Genomic DNA, 18010 nt, shown 5'->3' with positions numbered 1-18010 from the left:
TTGTTCCCTTCTAATGCTGACTTTTGTTCCATTGAATGGGTGTACCACAGCTTATACACTTTCAAGGAGAGGGACATTCGGTTGTTCTCAGTTTGGGCAATTTTGGATAAAGTTCTACAAGCAGTCCCATATAGGTCTTCATGTAGACATATGCTTTCATTCTTCTTTGATGAATATCTAGTGTAGAATATCTAGCTCCCTTGGTAAATATATGTAAAAGTTAATAAGAAGCTGCCAGACTATTTTCTGAAATGGTTGTACGAGTTTGTATTTCCACCAAAAATATATGTAGGATCTAATTGTCCTACATTTGGTATTATAAGGCCCTTTTTTCTTCCAGCTTTAGACAACCTAATAGGGGTGTTTCCTTGTGGCTTGAATTTGCATTTCTTTAATGACAAGATGTTGGTCATCTTTTCATGTACTTCTTCCATATCTCTTAGAGTGAAGAGAGAGTGAAGTTGCTCAGTTGTGTCCGACTCTTTGCGACCCCATGGACTGTAGCCCACCTGACTCCTCAGTCCATGGAATTTTCCAGGCAAGAGTACTGGAGTGGGTTGCCATTTCCTTCTCCAGGGGATCTTCCCAACCCAGGGATCGAACCCGGTCTCCTGCACTGCAGGCAGACGCTTTACCGTCTGAGCCACCATATCTCTTACACATTTTAAAAAATGGTTGCTTATTTTCTTCTATTAGGTTCTGAAAGTCCTTTATATATTCTAGGCATACATCCTTTATCAGGTATGTGTTTTGCAAATATTTTCTTTTGGACATTCAAAAGGGGCTTAACAGGAAGTAGCTCTTGTGTTTTAAAGAGGTGCTCTGTGGCCTTGTGGGTGGAGGAGTGGGATGGGGCTGGACAGAGACAAGGAGGCTGTCTTAGTGTCCGGTGAGCACTGAGGCTCTGAACAGGCCAGGGGCAGTGGGCTGGGGAGGAGTGAAAAGCAGAAGGCATGGAGACCCACCAGATAGCTGTAAAGGCCTCTGTGACCCTCTGAGCCCTCCCTCCTGCCTTCCTTCCTTTGACAGATATTTGTGGACACCACCCTTCAAGGTGGTATGTGTGTGGACACGCCTGAAACGGTGTGGGCAGTACAATACAGAAGAAATATCAGTAAAGAAATCGAAGTCTTGCCTTCATCAAGTTTACATCTTGGTGGGGAAGACAGACAATGAGCAAACACATACAGGTGGATGCCATATGGCTGGCAGACACTGTTAGACACACAAAGCAAAGATCTTCCAAATGGTTACTGAAGAGTGAACCAGAGAAGAGTCTTCACGTGTTCCGCTCTTAGGAAAGAATCCGAGCAATGGGAGGAATGCTAGACTGTGGTCAGGGGCTCTGGGCTGGAATTCTGGGCATCAGGGTGACCTTGGGCAAATTCTTTCATTTTTCTGACCCTCAGTGTCCTTATTGGAATGATCTTTTAGGCACTAGGATTTTGTGTTTGAAGTTCTTACAAACCAGTTTGGAGGGTCTGATGAGCCAAACTAGGTACATAGCAGAGGACTGTCCTTAGAACCAGGCTGTTTTGTTGGAAAAACTCTAGAGGTCATCCGTTTGGGCCTCTCACCCAGTGTAGGTTCCCCTGGGAAGTTCGACCAATAGGTACCTGTTACCCCACTACGGGTGCCTCTCCATGGATGGGGGGTGGGCTCACATCCTTCCAAGGGACCAGTTTCATTTTCTCTTTCTCTGTGTCTTTTTAAAGGGAAAGAATCACACCTTTTACTAAGGGGAAGTGTGTGCCAACTGTGGATCATAATTCAGATCCTTAAAGCTGCCCATGAAGGACAACCTGCAGTGACCAGAAGACCTGAAAGCCTGAAGACAAATCTGGGGGTGGGAGGGTAGGAGTGGGAATGGGGGTTCTTGGAGAAAGAACACATGGGGATGCCTGGGAGAGGGGGGAAAGGTGTGGTGGGATCACTTTTGCTGGAGACACCTACCAGAAGGTCACAGTGTCTTCTGGGACAGCAAGGCAAGATATCTTTTGATAGCAGAGATCGATTATCCTGAGAATTCAAATCGGCCAGTGACATGAACACTGGAGCCAGGCAGCAGATGGACTAAAGGGGTGGGATGTGGTTTACCCTCTTGGAACCCCTCCTATTCTAAAGCCAAAATGCTTGACTCCCTGTTCAGTAAAATCCAAAGAGAGTTGGGAGAGTGTTGCTGCTGTAGCATATGTCTTAAAACAGCTATATGCCCTTTCCAGGAATACTCCCTCTCCATCCCAGGATGCTTCTGGAAGCTTGGCAGGGCCAAATGCCATAAGAAGTTGCTGACCTCCTGGCAACGTGCAGCCATTGGGAACAATCAGTTACACCTCGCGGTGCATGCCAGTCAGACCTCGCGGGCGTGCCAGTCTAGCCCAGTGGTAGGTCTGCACAAGTTGGTCACAGTATCCTGAGCTTCTGCCCTCACTGTTTTTGAACAGAGAGAGATTGGGTGGAATGGCAGGAGGGTGCTATTCTTAGGGGAAAGGAGACAGGCTCAAGGCTTCAGTCACAAAACCCACATAATGATAAAAATACTTCAGACACCCTTAATAGCACGGGGGTGCTTTATAGAAAAGCCGTTACTTCCTCAATCATGTCAAAATGACTGTTTTGGAAGAAGTAAAACTGTCGTTATTTACAGGTACATTGTCTACTGAAAAAAAAAAAAGTCCTGTTGAATCCTCAAGAAGGCTGATAAACCAAACTAGGTCTAATAAGTCAGCAGTGTTTCAGGAAATAAGATCAATATACTCAAATCAACAATTTCTGTACACTAGCAATAGAAATTGAAAATGCCATATGTAATAATATCAAAACTGTAAAATACCTAGGTATAAATCTAATGAAAGATGTATAAGATTTGTACAGTAAAAGCTTTAAAAAGCTTCTAAGAGAAATTAAAGAAGACCTAAATAAATGGAGAGATATACCATAATCATGGATCAAAACCTCTGTTCTTAGGATGTCAGCTCCCCTAAATCATCTATAGATTTAATTCAACACTGATCAGTCCCAGTAATATTTTTTAAACTGACAAGATGCTCCTAATACTTACATGGAAAAACAACAGACAGAAAATAGCCAAGATAACTTTGAAAAAGATGAATAAAGCTGGAGGACAAACATTACCTTACTCCTCCCTGGTGTGGAATGGGATCAGGATAGACAAATTAATAAAATGGAGAATCCAGGAACAGACCCACTTATCTATGGACAACTGATTCTCAACAAAGGTACAAAAACAATTCAGTGATAAAAGAATAGTTTTGTCAACAAATGGTGCTATAACTATCAAATAACAATATGTAAAAAAAAATTGAAAGAAAAAGTCAAAAGGAATCACAGTCCTAAATGTAAAACCTAAACTACAAAACTTCCCGAAGAAAACATGGGAAGAAAACTGTTGGACTTCAGGTTAGGCAGAAATTTCTTAGATATAAATTAACAGTAGACCTTTGAACAACAAAGGTTGAACTGTGTGGGTCCAGCAGTTCAGGTGTGAACAGCTGTATGACAGTCTGTGGATACAGAGGACTGACTCTAAAGTTATACATTGTTTTGACTGCACAGAGGGTCAGAGACCCTAACTCCCATACTGTTCAAGGGTCAACTGTATTTGTTCTTTTATAGATCATACTGTGGTACGATATGAACAAATAGTTAAATTGGACTTAATTAAAATTTTTAAAATTTATTCTTCAAAGACACTGTTAAGAGAATGGAAAGACAAGCCACAAAGTGGGAGAAAATATATCTGATAAAGAACTTTGCCATGAGATACCAAAGTACTATGTGTTATAAACCACTTTGGAAAAGTTTGGCAAGGGACTTCCCTGGTGAACCAGTGGTTAAGACTCCTCATTTCCATTTCAAGGGGTGCAGGTTAGATCCCTGGTTGGGGAACTAAGAGCCACATGCCTTGCAGTGTGCCCCCCCCCAAAAAAATCCACTAAGCTCAGGGATAGTTTATTATCAAAGAAAAATGATGGAGCAAGATTAACCACTTGCGTGACCTTAACAATAGAATTAAGATAAAAAAATGAATAACTGTGTGTAATGGGGAACAGACCCTAAAAATGAGATCTCAAGTTGCCCTACAACCAGCATGAAAGGAAAATCATAACCCCAGGAGAATAAGGAGAAACCACACCCACGTCTAAATTTTAAAAATGAGTTGTTTTTTTTTTAAACAGTTTGGCAAGTTAAAAAGTTAACCCTATACCAACCACATGATCCAGTCATTCCTTTCCTGAGAGTTACCCAAGAGAAAGGAGAGCATGTGTCCATACAAAGACTGTACAGAAATGTTCCTAGCCACTTCATTTGTGGTAGCCCCAAACTGGAAACAACCCAAATGCCCATCAATAAGCCAAGGAACACACAGCTGTGTATATCCATACAAATGTCAAGACTAACCAAACTGCACACTTCTAATATGTGCAGTTGATTATGTGTTAATTGTATTTCAATAAACCCTTACAGCTTGGGATAAACTGAGGAAACTTCGGGAGATACTGAAGGGACAGGGAAGCCTGGTGTCCTGCAGTCCGTGGGGTTGCAGAGAGTCGACATGACTTAGTGACCGAACAACAGCAACAACAAAGGAGAAAACAGCTAAATGCAATGCAGGAACCTAGATAGGATTTTGGAAAGAAAAGCAACATTAGTGTTAAAATTGGTGAGGTTCAAGTAGGGTCTCTGGTTTAGCTAATATTATGCCAATATTAATTTCTTATTTTTGATCATTTTGCTATGCTTATGGGTCTTCCCTTGTGGCTCAGCTGGTAAAGAATCCGCCTGCAATGTGGGAGACCTGGGTTTAATCCCTGGGTTGGGAAGATCCCCTGGAGAAGGGGAAGGCTACCCATTCTAGTATTCTGGCCTGGGGAATTCCATGGGCTGTATAGTCCATCAGGTCACAAGGAGTCAGACACAACAGAGCGACTTTCACTTCACTTCACTATGGTTATGTAGAAGATGTTAACATTAGAGGAAGTTGGGTGAAGGGGATATGAGAACTTTGTACTGTCATTGCAACTTTTCTGTAAATCAAAAAATTGATACAAAATAAAAAAGTTTAAAAAATATACACAATAAAACTTGTTTGAAGACTGCTTTATCTTACAGAATAAATATGATTTTAAAATATATCTTTAACCTACCACACAACTCAGAGTCACTGTCACCACAGAGAAGGTCAGCAAATTAGGAGTATAAGAAAAACCTGTGTAACAACTTTAAATTGTGCAGTTCTCAAGCACTTTGCTGTGAGATACCAAAATGCTGTGTGTTACCAACATCACGTACACTGAAAAGGGACATTTACTTATAATGGAGCAGAAGGTTGTTGTCTGGGTGCCATGGAAGGCTTCTTTTCATGGAAGGTTGAAAGAGCCACAGAATTAACACCCTTCAGGAGCTGCTCTCAAGCTGTGGACCAATCAAAGTTGGAATATAGACACCCAGCTCCCTCACCCTCTGTGGGATATAACTTTGAGGTGCATGTTTTGCACAGGCTTTCAGAGTTTTTTCCAGTGTAATTAAACTCCAGTTGCCCACAGTGGTAAGCTTTTTTTTTTTTAATTATTTATTTGGCTGTGCCAGATCTTAGTTATAGCATACAGGATCTTCGATTTTCATCGTGGCACGTAAGATCTTTAGTTGCAGCACCCGGGATCTTTAGTTATGCCATGTGAACCCTTAGTTGCAGCATGTGGGATCTAGTTCCCTGACCAGGGATGGAACACTGACCCCCTGCACTGAGAGCAAGGAGCCTTAGCCACTGAACCACCAGGGAAGTCCTGTAGCCTGCTGATAACGCAGACCTCATTGACTGTCATCCTTGCCCATCCCCCTACCGGTGTTTTCTTTACCTTCTAAACAAAACTGCTGCTGCTGCTGCTGCTAAGTCGCTTCAGTCGTGTCCGACTCTGTGTGACCCCATAGACGGCAGCCCACCAGGCTCCTCTGTCCCTGGGATTCTCCAGGCAAGAACACTGGAGTGGGTTGCCATTGCCTTCTCCAATGCATGAAAGTGAAAAGTGAAAGTGAAGTCACTGAGTCGTGTCCAACTCTCAGCGACTCCATGGACTGCAGCCTACCAGGCTCCTCCGTCTATGGGATTTTCCAGGCAAGACCAGATAAAACTACTTGCACTCAAATCCTTGTCTCAGGGTCTACTTATGGGGATACCCAGCCCAAAACACGTGTTAATATTTTTTCCAGCATCCCAGTGTGTCACCTTGCCCGTTCCTCTTCTTTGGGCACCACTGTGCTACTCCACACAACAACTCCGTGTCTGTCCAGTCTCTCCCTGCACACCCCAGTACTGGTTGACTGTGCAGCCGACAGCCTAAGCCCCAACTTGCCAGGGAGCGCTCAGGCAGCAGTCCAGATAGTAAGTGCCTGCATTGAAAAACCCAATCTTTCCTCCTCTAGGCCTCCTTTACTATCACTCAGAATACTCACACTTCTGACACCAGATGTGTGTGGGATTTTCCCCACACCAAGTGGTTCTCTGTGACATCAGCTGAGTGTCCTACAATTTAACTGAATCTTGACACTACCACGTGGAGATAGCATCAGATCCCACAGGGTTAAGTGATCAGTCCCACAAGGCTGCCCCCCACTTCAGATGCCAACTGCAAGTAGTATGTTCCCCAGGTACTCACAGCTTCAACTTGGCTACAAATTGGAGGGCCCCATGACCTCTTCCCTGCTTGGTTTCCATTATTTGCTAGAGTGGCTCACAGAATTCAGGGAAATACTTATATTCACATGTGTACTAAGCTTCCCCAAGTGGCTCAGATGATAAACAGTCTGTCTGCAATGCGGGAGATCTGGGTTCAAACCCTGGGTTCGAAGATCCCCTGGAGAAGGGTATGGCAACCCACTCCAGTATTCTTGCCTGGAGAATCCCCATGGACAGAGGAACCTGATGGGCTACAGTCCAGAGAGTCGCAAGGAGTTGGACAGGACTGAACTGCTAAGCACAGCACAGCACATGTGTACTAAAGGATATGATGAAGGACACAGATGAAAAGATACATAAAGTGAGGTCTGGGACGGTCTTGAGCACAGGAGCTTCTATTCCTGTGGAGTTGGAATGTGTCCTCCTCCCAGTACATGGGTGTATTCACCAACCCAAAAGCTCTCCAAAGCCCTGTAATACTGGGACTTTGAGAGAGGTTTCCTCACATAGGTATGACCAATCATTATCTCCATTTGCAGTCCCACTCCCCTCCCTGGAAGATGGGGGTGGTGGCGGTGTTGGTAGGGGCTGAAAGTTCCTAGATTCTAATCATGGCTTGGTCTTTCTGGTGACCCCCCGTATCCAAGAGCAATCCAGGTGCCCACCCAGAGTCATCTCATTAGAACAAAAGACATGCCATCACCCAGGAGATTCCAAGAGGTTTAGGAGCTCAGTGTCAGGAACTAGGAGCAGATCCATCAATCTATCTCTTTATCTATATATGGATATAAACAGATACATGGATTTGTTTCTACCATCTTGCAGTGCCCCATTTTCCCCCTATCATTCCCTTGGATCTGCTTCCTAAAGGGAACCCCATGGGGAGGAGTGTGATGGGCAGAGGATTCAGCTATTTCTGGGTTCCTTGGCTCAACTATCTTCAAACCATCTGTCATCGGCAGTTCAGGCAGCTATAATAAATTACCATAGATTGGGTGGCTTATACAACAGTTTATTTCACATGGTTTTGGAGGCTAAGAAGTCCAAGACCAAGGTGCTGGAAGATCTAATGAGAGCACTCTTGCTGGTTTGCAGATGAACATCTTGTACCCTCAGAGAGGGCTATTTAGTTCATGTGTTTTCTTAGGAAACTACTCCTATCATGAGGGCTCTGACCTCATGGCCTAATTAACCTTCCAAAGGCCCCATCTCCCAATTCCATTATGTTAGAACATCAACATAGGAATTGGGGGGGGGGGGCGCATAAACATTCAGACCATAGCATCAAAAGGCCACCTCCTAGACCTAAGGGCTTCCCAGGTGGCTCAGTGGTAAAGAATCTTCCGGCCAAGCAGGAGACACAAGTTTGATCCCTGGGTTGGGAAGATCCCCTGGAGGAGGAAATGGCAACCTACTCCAGTACTCTTGCCTAGGAAATCTCATGGACAGAGGAACCTGGTGGGCTACAGTCTACAGGGCTGCAAGAGTCAGACACAACTTAGTGACTACACAACAGCAGGGGACCTCAACAAAGCCTCCCAATCTCTCACAGTGTAGTATGCCAGGCAGTCACCTACAGTAACTAGAGCTGTCCCACAGGAAGAAACCTGTAGGCCATCTTAACACCAGGACATAACTAGAAAGCATAGTTTTGAAATATGTCTACATTTAACTTGGGTAGTGTGTGTGTGTGTGTGTACGTGCACATTTTGGAGAACCAATTGTTGCAAGTCTGGCATGAATGGTGTCAGGACACGGCCCATGTAGCTGAGGGCATGGTCAGGCAAGATGCTTCCCTGGCAGAAGGAACTGCTCTGGGTCAAAGCAGAACCCTCTGCTGATTCCTAAGTGGCTTCCTTTCTGAGCTGAGTTCATGCAGAGATTCCGGATTCCCCACTATGTATGGAGCTCAGCCCAGCGTCCCCTTTCACTGTTTCTAGGCCTGGAGCTACTCTCAGCTGGCTCCAGGTGAGGCTCTTGAAGCATTTTGTGTTGTAAGACTAGATGATGAGTCTGCATCCTTGTTTAACTCATTAAAAAGCCTCGATGTAGCCTCCAAGCAAATCACTTGACCTTTCCTGAGCTTCACTTTCCTCATCTATAAAATGGGGATAAAACTGACCCGCTTTTGTTACAGGACTGTGAGGATTAAAGAAGATATTATATGTTATATGCTATTCATATGTAAGGAGATATTTAACGCTTCAACTACAAAATCTGTTTTTAGGACATTAAAGGATTTCTCTTCCTTCAAGGAAAATTTACAAATCCTGATTTGTGAAACTCAACACCTGGAAAAAGAATTTCCTAAACAGTTCCTCTGAAATAACTGTAGGATGGGACCCTGACATCACATATATTTTAGGAAAATGTCCATCAGGTTTATCTAGGATTTGCATAAAGCTTTATTGCCCTAAACTCAACCCTTATATCTCTGTTCATGTAATGAGTGAGTGAAACTGCTCTAACAAGTAGTCCTGAATAGGCAGTGACACAGCTACAGTAAAACCTTATTTCTTGTTTCCCTAACAGACCAGGCCTAGGTTGGTGGGCAGTTTTCCAGACAGTGATTAGGGGATCCAGGCTCCTTCCCCGTGTGACTTTGCCACCAGCCATGGCTGGGTGGTCAGCAGCATCAAAGTACCAGAAGACAGCAGACCCTCACACAGGGTTTTCCCACTGCAGCTCACATTCTCTTGCAGAGACTCTTAAGAGCACACCCGAGGGCAAGGGAGGCTGGGGAGTGTGGTCCGTTGCTGTGCTCAGAGGGAGGAGTGGGTTTTAGTGGACAGTTAGTAGTCTCCACCGGTCTGTAGATGAGGAAACAGTCTCAACAGGATTAACTCATTTGCCAGAATTAGTCAGGTCATCCCAGTGACAAAGCCAGGACTGCGGCCCAGAGCTTCTGACAGTCATGTTTGATGCCTTAAAAAGCACAGCTCCACTTTGAGTCATCACCTCACCTATTCTGACTTGTCTCCGAGCTTCCCAGTTTCCCCCTGTAGTCTGTTCTCTACCCTGCAAATAGGAAGATATTATTAACATCTACACCAGATGATTGTGACAATGATGGAAATTCAAAAATAGGGAGGAAAATTACCCTGGCCCCTCCACTCTAATATGCCTGTCCCTCCCCCAGGCCATCATCCAGCCCTGGGTGTGCAGGTTCAAGGGGAAACGGGCCCGGTGAGGGCAGAGCCTGCACTTGGATCATGACTGCCTCCACATCGTGGTCCCCAGAGCAAGAAATGACAGAGGCTACTTTCCGGGTCACACTTTTATTTTCACAGGAGCAGCCACACAGCCACAGGGACATGAAGTGTTCCGGACAGTAGGCACAGCACCTGCAGCTGCAAGAGCCTGCTGGGGGGACCCATGCCTTTCTCTGTGGTCCCCATGATTTAAGAAAAATACCACACACTGCCACCCCCATCCCCACCCCCTCCCTTCCCGTAACAGCTAATTATGCATCCTTCCAGCCAAAGAAACTGGCTAGAATCCGGATCTTACAGAAAACCTTCATGCAGCCAAGAAACTCAGGGTTCTGGAAGGGAGAGGCCTCTTCTTATACTTTTCACACGTGCTCCCCGCACCCCACCATGTGCCAAGTTTAATTCCACCTGAAACCACCACCTGGCTGGATAACGACAAGACTGGCTGCAAGAAAGAGCTGGCAACTCAGCTCGACATGCTTGGAAGACTGCCCCTTTCTAGGCAAGACATCAATGAAGCAAAACATGACCCTGAGGCTGGTGTGACCCCAAGACCCTCCCTCCCAGCCCCAGGTTCTGGGCAAGGTCTGTGAAGGGCAGGATTTTGGTTTGTAGGACTGAGGACAACAGAGGCTGCTGGCATTTCTGGCCACACTCCCAGGGGTCCAGGGACAGAGGCCCCACTGCTGAAAGCATGGGGCCTTATCTTGCTCGGGTTAACCCTTCCTCTACAGCAAGTAGGATCATCAGTTTACCACTGAGCAAGAAGCCCAACAGGCCCCACTGGGAGAGCTAGTGCCAGAGTTCACATGCTTTGCATACAAGCGAGAAAATGAGGTTTCTGATTTTATGCCCCCTCCAGAGGCCAAATGGGTAAGAGTGGTTCCTCTGCCTTCTGAGCGCTCCGAGTGTGCCTGGCACTCCCAGGACCACATCAAGACACCACAGTGTGCCAAACCCGGAGTGGGTGGAGTGAGCCTCGGCGGCCAAAGTGTGACCCTGGGAGGCTTCTGCAGCCCGTGGTGACAACAGTGACACTTCCTCGCAGGCCACGGATGTGCCTTTCTGAAGATGAGAGCTGGCCTTGGGCTGAAGGAAGGGTCTTACATGGCAGACGACCCCCACCTGGACCATTTCCTTTCCCTCTGACTTTCCACGCGGACGAGGCTTTTTCGTGGGGTTTGCAACCGCGGTGTTTAAGACAGCTGTGCACTTCTAAAGCAGAAGAGCCTCGGGTGGTCTTGTGTACATGGACGTGACAGATGAGGAAACTGCAGCTCAGAGGGACAAATGACTTGCCCACGGAGGCAGAGCTTGTGAAGCATACAGCCAGGACTGAAGCCCAGGCCTCCCAGCTCCCAGCCATCACTGCCTGGCCCAGCTCACTTAATTCCCTTACATCATTCCCTCTCAGAGTCTGGGTTTTCAGCTGAGGCTGGGCAGTTCTTAAGATGGAGCTGCATAAACAACCAAGCTTTAATAGGTGGGCAGGGGCCTGGGAAGGTTTTCTTCCCTCTGGAACAGACACGAAGCTAACTTTTCTCTGAGCTTAGGACTTGTAAGGCACTAAAATTAACTACAGCTGGGGGTGGGGAGAGGGGGAAAAAAAAAAAGGAGGGGATGAGTGGTTGGAGAAATCAAGTTGATGCTGTTTTCTTTCAGCGCCACAGTGAGGATGCCCACGAGACCTAAGGATGACAGGCTCCATTTTCCTGCTTGGTGTGGTCCCCTCCCGCCAACTTCCAGCCCCACTGCAGAGTGGAGGACACACCCCAGCAGGTTGAAGCAGGGTCTGGGGACAAGCGGCATGGAGGGTGGAAAGGCGAGAATGAGCCCAGGTCCTATGGATTCAGACCTGCCCCAGGCCCAGACAGGATTCCACCCTGAAGTGTCTTCTCCAAGCACACGGTCCTCTCTGAGTGGACTCGGGCAATGGTTGAGGTGGGCCTGCAAGCCTGAGCATGAAGAAGGGGCAGGGCGTCACCAAGGAAGACAGAGGGAACTTTGGAATCAGACCTGACTTTGGCACAGCACGTCTTGGGCCTGCCTACCCCATCTGTTGCCCTCCCAAGAGCCCAGCAATGGAAAGGAACTTTCCTTCCTTCCCTCCGCAGGAACTCTTCTGGCTGACAAATGATGGCAGTGCAACTCCAGGGCACCCCTTTCCACCAAACCTGAGCCCAGGTAACCTGATGTGGAGCCTTCCCGGACTCAACCACTGAATTCAAAGCACTTTAGTCTGATGACATGCTGAACAGGAAGCTGTGCTAGTAGTAGCTGTCAGTTCTTCAGCACGTCCTCTGCAATGGGTGCTTGACTTAGATGTCACAGCAGGCAGGGAGCATTACCCACCCCCGCTTTCGACAGATGAGGAGCCGGGTTCAGAAGGGCTCTGTGACGCCTGGAGTCACACAGCTAATGAGTGGCTGAACTGGGAACTGGACTCAGGTTTGTCTGACTTCAAATCTCACATCCTTTCCACTCCACCCAGCCGCCCCTGGAAGCTGGGAGCAAGCCGTCGAGGCCATGTGGGTAGGGGGTGTCTCTGGAGGGGTTTCTTTCTCAAAGTGGGGATCTGGCAGAGCAGCCAAGCTTGAGTGAAGGGTAGATGCCTTCTGGCCCTGGGGACAGGGTCCCCCCTCGCGTCTGCCTCCTCCTGGGTAGGCTCCGGCTCAGTGCCTGGCAGCCTTGCAGATCTTGTCGTAGACCTCAGGGAAGGCATCCTGGCAGCCGAGCTGCTTCCGCAGCCTGTGGTACAGGGAGCCGTCGAACATCTCCCAGAACTCCTCCCGGTCCATGTAGCAGTCGGCATACAGCATCTGGAACCTGCAGCACGGGCACAGGGGTGAGGGCTCAGGGGTGGGGCACAGAGGCCCCGGGAGGGGAAAGGGGTGCAGAGAACTCCAGTCACCCCTAATGCGCCCCTAATGCACTGCCTGCTCTGCAGGGCAGGACAAGCTTTTGGGGGATTTCTCTTGTTTGACCCCCCCACTAACGAGCTAGTGGTTGAGGCTGGGGCATGAATTTTAACCCCATTTTGCAGATGGGGAGTCTGGGCTCAGGGCTTTAAGTGGCAGCGGAGGAAGCAGGATGCAGTGTGCTGCGTGTCTGCTCCCCTGATGCAGTTGTCAGCCTGCTTTCTTTCCCTTTTTTGACATTCAATAAGCTGCACCCGATGAAAGCCTATAGCTGGAAGCTACAAGCATACATTGTATAACACAGGAAACAGACCCACTATTTCATGATAACTATAAACAGGGCATGTGTTCATGCTAAGTTGCTTCAGTCTTGTCCAACTCTTTGGGACGCTATGGACCGTAGGTAGCCCTCCAGGCTCCTCTGTCTGTGGGATTTTCCAGGCAAGAATACTGGAATGGGTTGCCATGCCCACTCCAGGGGATCTTTCCAACCCAGGGATCCAACTCGTGGTTCTTATGACTCCTGCATTAGCAGGTGGGTTCTTTACCACTAGGGCCACCTGGGAAGCCCATAAATAGAGCATGACCTTTAAAAATTGTGAATCACTATATTGTATACCTGTAATATATAATATTGTACATCATCTAAACTTCAACAGAATATAGAAAATAAGCAAATTTTAAAAATACATTAAAAAAGAAAACTGCAGCTTGATTGAAACAGTCACCTCAGTCCAGACAACAGCCACAGCCATCCTCACAGCATGAATTCCCCGGTGCCATCCTTCACCCTCCACAACCCCAGGCAGACCTGCCTTCTGTCACCATGGGTTCAACTGTGTTTTCCAGAATTTTACATTAACAGAATGTGTGTGTGTGTGTGTGTGTGTATATATATATATATATATATGTATATATGTATATATGTATGTATGTATGTATGTATATGAAAATAGAACCATACAGTACTCTTTTTTCCTGGCTTCTTTCAGTCAGCATAACTATTTTGAGATTCGCCTATAGTCTGTTTCAGGACATTTCTGAACAATGCACTGTCCAGGCCTCTGTGTGGCTTTCACGGTCCTGAGTCTTCCCTCCTCAGTTTTGGTCTCCATGCTGGAGCGGGAGCCCCTGGGTATGTCTAAAGCACCCCCATGGCCTGCCCTGCGGTGGGGAGTGGGGTAACTCCTGGGTTTCTGGCTCTAGCAGCTGGGGTACTGTTGGGATGCTCAGTGGAGAGGCGGGGGATGCAGGTATAAGGGAAGGCTAAGAAGACCTGTAATTCCACCTCCTTAGAATCTCCCAACTCCCTTCCTGAGTCTGAGGGGTCGTTCGGCACCCAAGGGTCTGGCCATGGAGCTGGCGTCTTGGCCTTCCCCGCACCTTCCCAGGGCATTGTCCACACTCTGGGCACTTGCTCACCCGTGCACACTTCGGACAAACTTCTCCAACTGCCTCATGCAGGACCGGGCTTCAAAATGCTTCACACGTGGCTCCCCGTAGGCACCGATGTCAACATAGAGCTCAGTCTCGTCTCCCTTGGGGTGCACCAGGCCCGGCTGGCTGGGCAGGATGAACGGGCACAGCCAGATGGGGTAGACCTGGGGGCCGGAGGGGCAGGTCAGTGCTTTTCCTCCCACAGGTGAAAGGCTCGCAGCCAGTCCAACCCTGCTCCTGACCAGAGGAGGGCTGCCTGGGGCCCCCCGCTGCCCAAACAGCCATCCCTCGCCTGCTCCCCCCAAGCCCCAGCTCACATGGATGTCGTTGTGGAAGGTGTGCAGGGCCTGTGGCAGGCACTTCATGGGCACCAGCATGTCCTGTACCACGTGGTGCTGCTCGTACAGCTTGCGCAGCGTCTCGCCCTGGGTCAGCTTCAGCAGGGAGATCTTGGGAGGCACCATCCAACCAAAGAGGTAGCGGAAGATGGGGTTGTTGCCAAAGGGGATGATGTCCTGAAAGACGAGGGTTGGGGATGAAGAGAAGGAGCCCAGCAGGGCCCAGTGTCCTCATGGGCCAGGACCTCCCTGGGGGCTTCACAGAAGTAGGACAGATCCACTCCTCTCTGCAGGGGCAATGGTGGTACTCAGGCTTTACCCAGCTGGATCTGGGTTTGATTCACAGCTCTGGCATTTATGAATTGTGATATCCATGGGCTGGTGACTTGACTTCTCTGAGCTCAGTTTCCTGATCTGTAATATGGGACTTGTGAGAGTGAATGGTGAATACCAAATGGAAGGCACTCAGACTGGGGCAAAATGACAACAAAGCTATCATTGCTGTTCTGGTTGTTGAGGTCACTGTGGCTGGCACAGTGCAGACATTCGATAAATGTTTGAGAAATAAATGCTGTTGACTGCCAAGACAGATGGATACCCAGAGCTTAGGCAATTTTCCCTAAGGTCACACAGCCAGTGTGTGTGGGAAAGGTCTGGTGCAGGCCCAACAACGAGCCTTTGGTTTATAGCATCTCCGAGGCCTTTTCTGACACCCCTATTAAACTGTCACTGCTCCCCATCCTTCCATACACGCAACTGCAAATTCTTGCTCACCTGTCAAGGCCAAGCTCGCAACTATCTTCAACTCTAGGCAGAACTAGACACTTCCTCTTGCTCCTGTGGCCCCTCACAGGGCCACCCGCCTGCCTCCCCCAAGCTGGCCTCTCAGGAAACCCCCCTGAGCAGGGCTGGCCTTCCTCTTCTGTGCCTCCAGCTGCCACGCGGGAGGAGCCCCTGCTCACGATTGTCCTCTCTGCTCCCAGCTTGCCATCTTCCTCAAGGTGACCAGCGTCCATCTGGCACCCCATCCTCACAGCTCCCGGGACCTTGAAGCCAAGGATGTCCCTTCCTTCATTATGTAATGACGAGGTGCCTACGTGCTCAGGTGCGAGATTCTGTGCCGGGTGCTGAAGACACCCAGGTCACCAAGACGTGGTCCCTGACCCCAGGTGTGGAAGAGATGCGACAGAGAGAGGCAGAGGCAGCACACACAAGGGTTCACGTCAGACTAGGGCCAGGGGCAGCTTCCCAAAGGGGCCACCACGCCGGGCTTCGGGGGCTGTGTGCCTCTCCCCGCCCCGCGACTCGCCTCCTCCGATCACCAGCCCTCTTCCACAAGGGAGGGAGGGGCCTGTCTGCTTTCTTCTCTGTTCGATTCCAGCTCCTACACCAGTTCCTGGAATACAACAGGAGCTTAGGAAATAGCATGGCCTTTACTGTTCTCTTGGTTATCTTTGGAGAAGCCACACGGCAGAAACAGCAGAAACGCTCCGCAAAGGCCAAGCCTCCTTCCACAGCCCTGACCACTCATCATTCCTCCTCCATCCCAGTCTCGTTCCCCTCCGCGGAGGCAGGCGTTGTTAGGAATTATTTGTGTCCCTTCCTAGAGACATTGATGCACAGACAAGTCGGTGGGCTTAAAAAACCTGCAGCTCACAAATGGCAGCATCTACTAGGCTCCTGCTTATCACTGGGCCCTGAGCATCAGCACACTGGGTGCTACTGCGCTCTCTGTCCTGGCTTCCTGACCCTGTACAGACTCTTGTTTTACTGCACTTCTGATCTGTGACAGTGGTCTCTGACATCATACTCTGACTCACTGACAGCTCAGATGATGGTTAGCATTTTTCAGCCACAAAGTATTTTTAAATTAAGGTATATCTTTTTTTTCTTTTAAGACACAATGCTGGTGCTCACTTAATAGACTATAGTATACTGTAAACATAACTTTTCTATGCACTGGGAAACCAAAATATTTGTGTAACTCACTTTATTGTGATACTCGCTTTATTGCAATGGCCTGAAACCCAACATGCAATGTCTCCAACATCACCTTTCATGGGGCTGAGCTGAAAAGTCCCAGCTCTTGGCCTCAAGGGGAGACAACTCGGGAGGATCACACAGCCGCAGACCTTGGCTAAGGTCTTTGCTATGACTGTATCACACCTCAACTTGTCTCTCCACCCACCCCTACTTGCATTTTCTCTCGCAGTTGAGGATCACCAGAGTTCCCCCAGATAAACTCCCTGTGTGCACATCTCAATAGTAAAACACCCATCCTTTCAGACTCTTCCTTTAACTTCAGGTAGTCAAGGCTAATGTTTAGCAGCAAAAAAATATAAGACACACCTCATTTTGAAACCTAGCTCTCTGGTTTCAAAACCTATCCAGGAGTTCTCTGCCACTCCCTTCTTCAAAAGGTGGAGCTTAACTCCCCCGACCTTGGGTGACTGGAGACTCCACCCTACAGGCGAATACTGAGGGAGTCGCAAGGGGAGAAGACTGGGTCACGGAAGGCGCTGAGGACCCCTCCGGGGTCTCTCTGGATCACCTGCTCTGGGGGAAGTCTGCCGCCCTGTGGTGAGGTACGTGAGCAGCCCAGGGGGCAACGAACAGAGGCTTCTCATTGACTGCCACCTTAGGGGGCCTTCCAGAAGGCAGATTCTCACCTTCCTGAAGGCTAGCACACCAGCCTGACCGAGACCTTGACTGCAACCCTGAGCCAGAATGCCCACATCATTGCTCTCCAATCTCTGACCCTCGAAACTGTGTGGTAACAGATGGCAGCTGCTTTCATCTTCAGAATGTGGGGTGAATTCATCATGCAGCGATAGATAACCCTTACTATTACACTCTATCCCTTACTGAGCTGTGTTAATTTGGACAACCTAAACCAGCTTCATCTGTAGAAGGGAAATAACACCAGGACCTACCTTTCCAGGGTTGTCAGGAAGATGGAGAGAGGGGCATAAAGTGTTTGACAGAACTAACACATAAGGAGGGACTGATGTTAGCTACTGTGGCCCTCATTCTGACGTGCTCTCATGTACTTTGCTGGCTCCTCTTGGCTTTCCTGTCCCTTAAATATCCCTGCTCACACCTCCCACAACCTTAACACTGCTCTTGGCAGAGATAAAGGAGGAGTTGGGAGTTTTCTGCTTTTGGCAAAACTTTCCACCAAATGCTCTGGGCCTGGATACTCCTTGAAGCAGGACTAATAGGGATGGAGGAAGCCCAGGGCTCCCCAGGCCTTGAGGAACCAACCCTCTTCTGCCCTCCTGCACTCCTCACCACTGCCACCTCATGTTCTGCCCAGAGACCTCGCCCATGATTAGAACTGACCTCACACCCCCTTGTAGGACACCAACAGGTGTAATTCTTTCATGCCTGACTTTCCTGTTGATCTTA

At 48.3% G+C, this 18010-nt stretch overlaps 2 protein-coding genes across 2 annotated transcripts in view; one reads left to right on the top strand and one right to left on the bottom strand.

The window, feature by feature from the left end:
• The window catches only part of LEXM (lymphocyte expansion molecule), a 38768-nt gene extending 36986 nt beyond the window's left edge, over positions 1 to 1782 (top strand). The window contains exon 11 of the mRNA XM_052638066.1: positions 1716 to 1782. Coding sequence (XP_052494026.1) covers positions 1716 to 1782 — 67 coding nt within the window. The remainder of the gene's footprint in view (positions 1 to 1715) is intronic.
• Positions 1783 to 9959: 8177 nt separating this feature from the next.
• The window catches only part of DHCR24 (24-dehydrocholesterol reductase), a 33700-nt gene continuing 25649 nt past the window's right edge, over positions 9960 to 18010 (bottom strand). Inside the window, exons 7-9 of the mRNA XM_052636750.1 lie at positions 14582 to 14779; positions 14250 to 14428; positions 9960 to 12735 (exon numbers count right to left, since the gene is read on the bottom strand). Coding sequence (XP_052492710.1) covers positions 12582 to 12735; positions 14250 to 14428; positions 14582 to 14779 — 531 coding nt within the window. The 3' untranslated portion in view covers positions 9960 to 12581. The remainder of the gene's footprint in view (positions 12736 to 14249; positions 14429 to 14581; positions 14780 to 18010) is intronic.

This window comes from Budorcas taxicolor, chromosome 3 (genome assembly GCF_023091745.1).
Source record: "Budorcas taxicolor isolate Tak-1 chromosome 3, Takin1.1, whole genome shotgun sequence".
NCBI classification, from domain to species: domain Eukaryota; kingdom Metazoa; phylum Chordata; class Mammalia; order Artiodactyla; family Bovidae; genus Budorcas; species Budorcas taxicolor.
Note: the sequence above shows the minus strand (reverse complement) of the source record. Positions and strands in the feature narration are given on the sequence as shown.